At 47.1% G+C, this 11,804-nt stretch overlaps 1 protein-coding gene across 1 annotated transcript; it reads left to right on the top strand.

Annotated features, from left to right (window-relative positions):
• The first annotated feature begins 206 nt into the window (after nucleotides 1-206).
• LOC128263654 (uncharacterized) lies at nucleotides 207-11,598 on the top strand. Its single transcript, XM_052998728.1, is given in 10 exon segments — nucleotides 207-755; nucleotides 757-1,845; nucleotides 1,847-1,918; nucleotides 1,920-2,219; nucleotides 2,221-4,265; nucleotides 8,140-8,462; nucleotides 8,536-8,834; nucleotides 8,918-9,341; nucleotides 9,572-10,040; nucleotides 10,100-11,598. Coding segments are annotated over 10 exon segments (6,948 nt in total). The 5' UTR covers nucleotides 207-327.
• Nucleotides 11,599-11,804: the final 206 nt, after the last annotated feature.

The following is an 11,804-nucleotide window of genomic DNA, read 5'->3' as shown; positions in this document are numbered from 1 at the left end:
CAAAATGTATATTAAACTGTAAAGCGTTAGGAAAGAGAAAAAATATAGAACAAAAGAAACTAAGCAACGAGTTATTTGTGGTTCCTTTTATTTGCATAAGTGCTGAGAGCGAGGATTGAGAACGAGAGAGAGTGTCGTCTCGTCCGAGTGTGGCGCGGTTGCCTACGAGAGAGAGAGAGATCAAAAAAAGGAATGGACAATTGGATGAGGCAATGCTGCATGGCGCGTGCCATGGAAAGGGTGAAGAAGGAAGAAAAGGCAGTTTGCTCTGACATCTAAGATAGAGAAGTACACGTTGACCGCGACTCACTGCGCATCAGTAGCAAAATGCAACGGGAAGAACAAGAAAAGTCTCAGCCCCTGACATCAGAAGTGGGATCGGCTCAGGCCCAGCGTGATAGTGAATGGCGATCGCTGTTAGAAGCACAAAATCTACGATTTATCGAAATACTAAAAACAATGCAGCAGCCTGCTTCAACAAATTCAAGTGAAAAATTGATTAGATTGCCAAAGTTCAATCCAGACGTGGCTGAAGCTGACGCCAGAGCCTGGCGCAAAACAGCCGATATGATTTTCACGGAGCATCCCCTGGAGGGCAGTGCGCTAGTTATGTCGCTGAGCGGAGCACTAGAAGGGAGCGCTTCCCAATGGCTGGCACAGATCAGCTATGCTGGCATAACCTGGCCAAAATTCCAAGAACTATTTGTTCTTCGCTACGACAACTCGGAGACGCCGGCCGCCATCTTGTTAAATATTCTCGAAAACAGGCGAGTGCTTGTCAGCATATGGTAGCCGATTACTGACGTCTCTTCTGACGAAATGGAAGGCGATGGACATCGAGGAGATAGCTGTCTCTTTCGTACTTGCACACACGTCGCAAATCGACACTAGACTGCAGCGTCTACTGTTTACAACCAATATAACTAACAGAAATGAACTGCAGCAGCAGTTGAAGGCGTATGCATACAGGAAGCAAAGTGAGCATCTGGCTTCAGAGGATTCGATCGGCCCCAAAAGGAAGAGATTCAAGGCAAACACATCAATGAAGTGCCAATACTGTGGAATTTCCGGACACAAAATGCTGGAATGCCGTAAGAGGAAGGCAGAACAATCAAAACCAAGTAAATCGTTTGGAAAACCACTGGCGGGACGAGACAGGACTGGAGTGACTTGCTTTAAATGTGGAATCGTCGGTCACATTGCATCCGCATGTATGAAGGGGACAGCAGCAACGAGTGGCAGAATGAACGAGAAGCGAGTAGATGTCTGTGCAGTGTTAGAGCCCAAAGGAATTTTATATCTATTTGGTAAGGCCTTTCCATTCTTTTTCGACTCGGGTGCCGAGTGCTCCTTAATGAAGGCAAAGCTAGCAGAGAAATTCGCGAGAAAAAGACTAAATAATTTAGTCATTCTAAAAGGAATTGTCACAAACACTGTGCACTGTAATTTACAAATACTGTCCACCATACAAATTTGTCAATTTAATTTGGAAATCATGTTTAATGTAGTTAAGGACGAGTATTTGAAACATGACGTAATGATTGGTAGTGAAATCTTGGCACTAGGCTTTGGTATAACGATGGATGCTGATAAATTTAATATTTTTAAAACTAAAGTAGTCAATTCAATATCTGATGAAACTATTATAAGTTATGATGAGCTATTTGATACAAATTATGATTTAAGTGATAATGATAAGTTGAAATTGAAGAATATTATTGATCCATATACTGAACATTTTATTATTGGAATACCGACCAGACGTGTCACGACTGGAGAATTAGAAATTCGTTTATTGGATGCCAACAAGACTGTGCAGAGACGCCCATATCGACTTGGCGTAGAAAGAATTAGTTAGAGATAAAATCAAAGAAATGTTGGCAGCAAATGTAATTCATCCAAGTAATTCTCCATTCGCGAGTGAAAAAGAAAGATGGCAGTGATCGGTTGTGCATAGACTATAGAGAGCTAAATGCAAATACAGTGGCTGACAAATATCCATTGCCTCTAATATCAGATCAAGTGAACAGACTGCGTGGGGGTAAATACTTCTCTTGCTTAGATATGGCTAGTGGGTTTTATCAGATTCCAATAGATGCAGGATCCATAGAGCGAACCGCTTTTGTAACCCCTGAGGGCCAGTATGAGTTTCTATCCATGCCATTTGGGCTGAAGAATGCCTCTTCTATTTTTCAGCGAGCTATAGCACGAGCACTTGGCGTACTCCTATGCAATGGTTTACATTGATGATGTAAACATAGTAGCGAGGTCTAAAGAGGAAGCATTTGAAAGACTAACAGTCATGCTGGGGGTTCTATCGGAAGCAGGATTTTCATTTAATATAAAAAAATGCTCTTTTCTGAAAACCGAAAAAGAATATCTTGGCTACTTGGTCAAGGACGGTAGTATTGAACCAAATCCGCGAAAAATACAAGCTCTGGCTGGAGTATCTCAACCAAAGAATGTGTCACAATTGAGACAATTTATAGGTTTAGCTTCGTACTTCCGTAAATTTGTCCCACAGTTCTCCCACAGTTCTCTGACTTCCAAAAATAGTGGCTTCGTTTGGAAATCAGAGCATGAAGAAATACGTCAAAAGATTATCTCAGTACTAACTCATATTCCTATTTTAATTATCTTCGATCCGCAATATCCCATAGAGCTGCATACAGATGCAAGTGCAAGTCGCTATGGTGCCATTCTCATGCACAAAATAGACGGTAAGCCTAGAGTGATCGAATATTTTAGCAAATGTACTTCACCCCCAGAATCGAGATATCATTCTTACGAACTAGAGACCCTCGTAGTATACAACGCTGTAAAAAGTTTCCGCCATTACCTTCACGGTCGAAAGTTTGTAGTATTTACAGACTGTAATTCATTAAAAGCAAGTCGAACCAAAGTAGAACTAACACCGAGAGTACACCGTTGGTGGGCATATTTACAATCATTTGACTTCACTGTAGAGTACCGCAATGGAAACCGTATGGCGCACGTGGACTTTTTATCCAGAAATCCGATTGTCACTGAATGTGAAACAATGAATAGGATACCCGAAGTTCGCATCGACTTGACAGAGTTGACAGACAACTGGCTTTTAGCTGCGCAGCAGCGTGATTCGTGCTTAAGGGAAATTATAGCCCAGTTGAATGGTGGAGAGATGCAGGAGAGTTTAGCGAAGACATATGAGTTAAGGGCAGGAATTCTATCTCGGAAAATTCAGAGAAATGGAAAGACACGCTGTTTACCTGTAATCCCAAGAGCCTTTAGGTGGTCTGTAGTAAATCATGTCCATGAAGCAATTATGCATTTGGGGTGGAAGAAAACGTTAGACAAGGTTTACGAGCAGTATTGGTTCGAGCACATGTCCAAGTACGTACGAAAATTCGTAGAGAACTGCATAACATGCAAGCTGGCAAAGCCTTCAGCAGGGAAAATTCAAATGGAACTGCATCCAATTCCGAAAGTTGAGATACCTTGGCACACTGTGCATATTGATATTAGTGGAAAGTTGAGTGGTAAAAATGATACTAAGGAATATGTCATAGTACAAATAGACGCATTTACTAAATATGTTCACTTGTATCATACTTTGTATTTAGATTCAGAAAACTGTATTAAGGCTTTAAAATCAAGGATATCACTCTTTGGGGTACCTAACCGCATCATAGCAGATCAAGGTAGGAGTTTGATAGCAAGTAGGGACAATGGACATGTGGAGAGGCTCATGAGCACGATGAAAAGTATGTTGACAGCGGTAGAGATAGGTGAACGTTCCTGGCAGGATGCACTTAGTGAGGTGCAGTTAGCCATGAATTGTACGACGAACAGGGTGACAAAGTATAGCCCATTGGAATTATTGATTGGAAGAGAGGCCAGACCGATGGGTTTATTGCCAATAAATGAAGAAACTAAAATAGATTGTAAGCAAGCGAGGGCTCAGGCCAAAGAAAATATTGAAATTAATGCAAAATATGAGAAAAATCGAGTTGATAAGAGATAAGATAAGGCCAAGATTGTAAAACACAAGGTTGGGGATCATGTCTTGCTGAGAAGTGAAGAGCGGCATCAGACCAAACTGGATCCTAAGTTCAAAGGACATTTTGTGGTTGCCGAGTTGTTGAAAGGTGATCGATACCTGTTAAAATCGTTGAATAGCAAGCAAACGTATAAGTATTCACACGAAAGTTTGAGAAGGCTGCCAGACGAGCAAATCTCTGATGAGACCATTGAGAGAGGTGACGGTGGTGAAAAAGACACTCGTCGTGGGTCATCAAACACAGGGGCTATGCCTGATGAACAATAGTCATGCCTGGTATGGATGATATTGTGTGGTGCAGGTTGGATCTGAGCAGATCGTGGCACTAAAGGTAAAGCGTTGTGTAAGGCGGCAAGAGCCTGTAACTGTGGTTTGATGACGAGAATAGCCAAGTGGGCGTGTTTGCGCAGAAGAGTACGAGCTACTGAGAGAGAGTTATACCAGGTCAAGCCGAAAGCACAAGTGTGGAACCAGGGGTTTTCTGTCATGGCGTGTGAAGCGGTAGAATGGTGTAGCAAATTTGAAAAGACTCACTGTATAAAAAAAATTATGTTAATTGACATTTCGTGGAATTGGGCAATGTTGGTCATTTTTCACAAACATAAAAAAGAAGGTATTCGCTTTATTGCGATACGAATTGCGAGGAAGAGAAGAGTGAAAACGGCACTCGCGCTGTTTGACGGTGGCGCTTCTGGCAGTGGTTTCTCCTGGTGATTCATTGTAGACTTTAGTGATGTCCTCCTTGTGATCTGCAATTTCGGCGTTGTTTATCACGTTTGGAGCCGGGTATATCCTGCATCACGTAAGTCTGGACTCTTCCGCGTCAAAAAATTATGCCGCTAACTATACAACCTATAGACAGGTCATTTTATACAACGAATTTGGACACAAAAATTTCATGGCGTATTTACTATTGGGTTATGATAAAAATATGAATAATATATGCTCTTAAGTGGTTGAGAGCGAGCGGATGGTGCCTGCATACCTTACCGACGATAGCTTTTTAGGGGAGCGGGCGAAAACAAAAACAGCTGTTTGGCTTTTGTTTTGTTTACACTTTTACTTGATTTTGATCACTTGTTTTAATGATCATTGGTTTATTTATTTTTTAATGATTTGCAGTTTAATTTTTATTGTCTTTAAAAATTTGTTATAATCAAAGATATTTGTACAATTCAAATTATAAAATTATTATGATTAAAATATTAATTAAACAAAAAACATGGATTTTTATATGGATTTAGGTCCTTTTTTCTCCACTGGATGATTAAGTAAAAGTCGATTTTAAACTTGAAACCTTAAACATTAATAGTGTGTGAGTGTCTATGCACGCCGGCAAAAATAATGCATAAGTGACCTTATATTTCAAAAACGTGTGTGTCTGGGGTAGACACACACATATACAGTCACATTTTTGCCGGCCAGCATAGACACTCACATACACAACACAAAAGAATTATGAAATTTTAAATTTTAATTAGAATTAAAATTATTATAGTATCTGTTATTATAAGGATAGCAGTGTTTTGTCCATAGTGTTTAGTGTAGAAAATATTTTTGTTTTCCTCTATCTGGTAATTTGTTTTTACAAATTTGCCGACTACTTCATTCATTTCTGTAACTGTCCTGCTTCCATTATTGTTCTTGGGTTGGCAAGAAAGTCATGTCGTTTTAATAGTAATCGTTTTTAATTTAATTTATTTACGACTAATCAAGCACCAGGGTCACACTTTTTAGTATCGTTTTAAAGCTTATTGTCTTAGGTATTATCGACGAAAATTTGGTAATCATTCGATAACATTTGTGGAGCTATATCAAATTAAACATGGAGGACCAAAGTGAGCATATTCGGCATATTTTGCTTTTTTACTTCCGAAAAGGAAAAAAAACGGTCGAAGCTCGCAAATAATTATGCGAAGTGTATGGCAAAGATGCCATGAGTGATCGCCAATGTCAGCGCTGTTTTGCCAAATTTAGGCTTGGAGGTTTTGGAGTTAAAGACGCCCCACGTTCTGGTCGACCATCGGCCGTCGTTGACGAACAAATTCAGGCTTTGCTGGATGAAAACCGGCGTTATTCAACGCGGGAGATGTCAGAGAAGCTTAGTGTGTCGCATACAACGGTTGAAAACAATTTGAAGAAACTTGGCTACGTAAGCAAACTCGATGTTTGGGTTCCGCATAACTTAAAGGAAATTCACCTAATTAAGCGTATCAACATCTGCTATTCTCTGCTGCATCGGATTAAAAACGATCCTTTTTTGAAGCGGATCATTACTGGCGACAAAAAAGTGGGTTTACAATAATGTCCAACGAAAAAGATCATGGATCAAGAAAGATGAGCCAGTCCAAGCCACATGTGAGGACCCTCAAGGCGCCTCACATTTTCCCCACTTGAAAAACCAGTATCTCAGCCATTGAAGGCAGTATTATGTTAAGTTCTCATTACATGTTAAGTTTCCAAATATAGATTTAAGCTTAAAACCTAAGTTATCCTAGTTTCATACATAAGCGCGCGAGGTTGCCAGTGTTGATCAGCAAGATCGGTCAACTGGCTTGTAGGGTCGAAAGTCGATAGTATCGATAAGTTATCGCAATCGCCAGTGAACATGCGAGCGTGCTGTTAAGAGCCAAGCGTGATGTTAAAATTTATCGCAATCGTCCGTGAACATGGGAGCGTGCTGTTAAGCGCCAGGCGTGCTGTTAAAATTTATCGCAATCACCCGTGAACAATCGAGCGTGCTGTTAAGCAAAGCGTGCTGTTAAAGGCAAGCTTAGCGCGTATGGCGCGAACGTGCTGTTAAGCGCGAGCGTGCTGTTAAAGGCAAGCTTAGTGCTGATAACGCGAGCGTGCTGTAAAGCGCAAAAACAAGCGTGTCGACGTGGCACAGCGATCCGCTGAGATCGCTCTTTTTCTTTTGCGGCAGCCGAACAGGACGGACCACCAGGAAAACTCAGCGGGAGGAACCAGCGGACGGCGAGATCAGATCAAGCTCAGATGTAAGATAAGCAACAGAGATCAGAGGCAGACAGTACTGAGTGCGAAGGCTAGGGAGAATACAAGAATAAAGAAAAGGAAGATAAACTTGTGAAACTAAAAACCCCAAGTGCTGGTAGTAAAACTTAGTGAACTTCGCGGAGTGCTTTACGCAACGCGGACACCAAAGCTACCCACGTGCTACTCCTGGTCGGGCAAGTTGCGCCTCCGAGCTCTGTTTTCTCTACGCAATACGAACGCTTACCAGACCGGGGAAAAGCGCGGGAAACCACCGCCGGCCTTTTCTTCTCACGTCCAGGTTAGGGACAGCTAATAAAATTTAGTGAACTTCGGGGTGTGCTTTTCTTGGGTTGGCCAGGTTGCCGCATTGCGTTTCCGAGGTCTGTTTTCTCTACGCAACGCGGACACCAAAGCTACCCACGTGCTACTCCTGGTCGGGCAAGTTGCGCCTCCGAGCTCTGTTTTCTCTACGCAATACGAACGCTTACCAGACCGGGGAAGAAGCGCGAAAACTACCGCCGGTCTTTTCTTCTCACGTCCAGGTTAGGGACAGCTAATAAAATTTAGTGAACTTCGGGGTGTGCTTTTCTTGGGTTGGCCAGGTTGCCGCATTGCGTTTCCGAGGTCTGTTTTCTCTACGCAACGCGGACACCAAAGCTACCCACGTGCTACTCCTGGTCGGGCAAGTTGCGCCTCCGAGCTCTGTTTTCTCTACGCAATACGAACGCTTACCAGACCGGGGAAGAAGCGCGAAAACTACCGCCGGTCTTTTCTACTCACACAACGCGGAAGCCAAAGCTGCCCGCGTGCACATCCACATCGGACAAGCTCAAATATTTTCGTTTTCCAAGGATTTAACACTTGCCGGACGGGCAAATCTCCGCCGATTTCCCCGCGCCCTCCCCTTCGCTCCGCGCAGGGCCCAGTCGAAATCCCCGCAAGTTAAATCTACGCCGGTCCTGTTTTCGTGTGGCGTTTCCGAGGTCTGTTTTCTCTATGCAACACGGACGGCGACGCCGGCCACGTGATCCCGATAAAAAAATCCCGGCGGCAACTCCCAGTCCCGTTTTCGTCTCCTGTGTTTTATACAAATTTAACTGTAGAGGACTCTGGCCGGACTAAAGCCTATCCCATCCGCGCCACCTACAGCACTCACCGTGACGAGGACACAATCGCCACGTTCACCGTGGACACCGGATCCCCCGCCGCCAGTCGGGAGACCCAGCCACTCCCACCTCATCGTCCAGCAGCCATCCGCGCGACGCCCACTACAGCAGCGGACACCCAGCCGCACCGTACACCGGGTGGACCGATGAAAACGGACCTAAAACGAAAAGCGTCGGAGGACGCAGAAGAAAAACCAGCTCGAGGAGGGGAGCTTCTCCGCGTCCGACGACGCATCCGCGACCCAAGCCATGGGGATCAGGTGGATTTACTACCGGCGAAAGGACGAACTCCAAGCTCTACTCAAGGAGTTCGGTTTGAACACCCACGGCCAGGTGGACGAACTGCGACCCCGGCTCGCATCGTTCATCGGAGGGTCCAACCACAGCCCGGCGCTGCGGGAACGCTTCGCCGCATTGGAGGCCATCTACCCTGAGGCTCCTACACCAAAGGGACTGACCAACCGGTCCACCTCACCGATGCCCGGCGCAGGGGCAAACTTCTCTTCGTGCCGTCCCCAGAACATCGTCACACGAGCCCATACAGCGTCCGGAACAGCGACGTCCCACGGGCCATCGCTGGCTTGCTATCAGGCCGCGCCGAAGGCTGGTACCGAGCCTACCAGATGCACGCCGTGCCCTGGGAAACTTTCAAGCGGGAGTTCTTGTAGTTTTTCCTCCCTCCACGGCATTATCAGCGCCTGGAGGTTGCAATCAGGGCCCGCCACCAGCAAGGCGGCGAGCCTTTCAAATTCTATGTGGTAGAACTACGCCTGATGATGCAACGGGCGAACTACTCGTTCGACCAGGAGCTCGAAAGGATATTCGAGAACCTGCTGCCGGAGTATCAACTCTTCATAAGGCGCCAGGAATTCTTTTCACTGGAAGGGTTGACGCAACTATCCACCGCGTTCGAAATAGCTCGGGATCGAGACCCAGTAAGACAAGCAGCACTAGTCCCATCCGCCAGTGGTAGCTACACCACAAGGAGCAGCTCTCCGCGCGGCCCTCGCCGACGAGAGCCCATACGACCAGTGACGACGCCTTTCGGCACACCGAGTCCAGCGATATCAAACCGGATGATTTCCCAGGAGGCGGAAACACCCGTCGACGTGGCCCGAGCCTGCAATCGCTGCGCGGAGGTGGGACACTTCGTCCGGGAATGCCAGACCCCACCAGTCCTATACTGCTGGGACTGCGGGAGACGTGATGTCCGCACCATTGACTGCTGCCGCCAGTCGGGAAACAGCCGGGATCCTCGCACACACAGCTAGCCCTGTCTGCCACACGAAGAGCCGACCCAGGCCCAGCCAGCCGAGCGGCGCCCACAGCGGCGATCGCCCACCTCTCGGACCCACCGGCTCCTACCCAGCGGACAATAAGGACCATCGAGGGGGTCACAAAGGGTCACATCACGTCGATCGCGGGCCAGAAACCAACCCCAGTTCCATCCGAGCACTCGCCACCACCGATCCTCCCCGGCACTACCACGGAAATAACAACGGCCGATGTCACCATCAAGGAAAACCAGTACAACCTCCAGCCGCTACCGGATGCCGCCGTGACCATGAAAAGGAACCTTTTTCGGAAGTATCTCACGAGTCAGGAACGCTTAGCCAGCACAACGACAGGAACGTCCCCCGACGACCCGGATACGCCACAATCTTCCCCGGGAAGCCCGAAGGGAATTGGGAAGTATCAACTACCCGCCCAACCGGACACAGAGAACGCTCAGAGGCGCAATTCGTTCCGGAAGAATTGCCCTCACGGACACCTGGCTACAGTCGCGGAATGCCCGCCGGAATCGCAAGTGTCTGAAGAACCTCTCGACGCGGAATTGTGTGGGCCACCCGAAAGCTACGTTGCTACCTGGAGGGTTATAAGTTCGACGTAATCACAGATCACCTGGCCCTCAAATGGTTGAATTCCATTAACAATCCCACGGGACGGATAGCTCGGTGGGCATTGGAACTTCAACAGTACCAGTTCGACGTACTTTACCGGAAGGGTAAATACAACGTGGTCGCCGACGCCCTCTCCCGGCAACCACTCGGAAGACTTCAGTTACTCGCGGAACTTAAGTGCCACTGCAAATGGTTAAGAAAAATGCAGGAGCAGGTCCAAATACGTCCCGAGAAATTTCCGAACTACTCCCTGGATAATGGACAGCTTTATAGACACATAGGGCATCCCACAGGCGTCAGGGTAGGCAACCACTGGAAGCTGTGCGTACCCCGAGAACAGCGTCAACGCGTACTAGGAGAATGCCACGACCATCCCTCCGCCGGGCACCTGGGCATCCGGAAGACACTCAGGAGGATCGCCCAACATTACTTCTGGCCCGGACTCCATCGGGACGTGGTACGGTATGTCACTAGCTGTCTGACCTGCCAACAGTACAAGGTTAGCCAGCGTAAACCAGCTGGCAAGATGCTCACTCGCCAACCAACGGAGCCGTTCGCGCTCGTCGGAGCCGACTTCGTTGAACCCCTTCCCCGGACCCGACGCGGAAACACCATGCTCCTGGTTTTCATCGATATATTCTCCAAGCGGGTAGAGCTCATCCCATTGAAGAAGGCCAATGCCGCCCAACTGGAGTTCGGATTCCGAGAAAGGATACTCTCTCGCTTTGGAGCCCCCAGGAGGTTGATTTGTGACAACGGCACGCAATTCACCAGTCGAAACTTCCGGGCGTTCTGCCGGAACAACGGTATTCAACTGGAATACACCGCTCCGTACTCCCCCCTGCAAAATCCGACGGAGCGCGCTAACCGTACTATCAAGACAATGATAGCACAATATGTGAATCAGGATCATCGGACATGGGATCAACTACTGCCCGAGATCTCCCTCGCCATAAACACCAGCATCTCAGATAGCACGGGGTTTAGTCCGGCTTATCTAGTACAAGGTCGGAAGACTAGATTGCCAGGTGCCCTCTTCGATGCGGTCGCACCCGAATTACATGCCTCGCCATTGGACCCAACGGAACGAGCCAAAAGGCTTCAGGAAGCGTTCCGCACCGCCCTGGAAACCAATTACATAGCTTCTCAGGAACAAAGTCGATACTACAACCTGAGGCGACGTGAGTGGCGACTCCAAATAGGTTCACAGGTGCTAGTTCGTCTTCACCATCTGTCCAAGGCCAACGAGGGTTTTAACGCAAAACTTGCACCGAAGTACGCGGGTCCATTTAAGGTGGTGAAATTTCTATCATCAAATGTCGTGCGGCTACAGAAGGTAGACCGCCGGAAGAGGCGTACAGCTGGCATAGGCGATCTGAAGGAATATCATCCGCGCGAAGAACAACACGACGACTCTACAGAAGACCCCAGGAGGAGGAATTCTCAACCCACACTTGATGACGTACCCGATACAACTCTACCAGAGCAGACGTAAGCGACTAAGCTAGTATCACTTTACCTTTAAGCGGGAAAATTGTATCGATTAGGCTAGTTTAAAATAGTTTGGTCTTCGCACTCAGGCTAGGCAAGTTAGGTAACGTAGTACTAGGCTAATTATTTGGACACCCCGGACCGCCGTCTGCCCCCCGCTCTCGTCGCATCCATCCAGGCTCAGGATCGCCGGCACGTGCGATATCTTCG

This window comes from Drosophila gunungcola, unplaced genomic scaffold, assembly GCF_025200985.1.
Source record: "Drosophila gunungcola strain Sukarami unplaced genomic scaffold, Dgunungcola_SK_2 000010F, whole genome shotgun sequence".
NCBI lineage: Eukaryota > Metazoa > Arthropoda > Insecta > Diptera > Drosophilidae > Drosophila > Drosophila gunungcola.
Note: the sequence above shows the minus strand (reverse complement) of the source record. Positions and strands in the feature narration are given on the sequence as shown.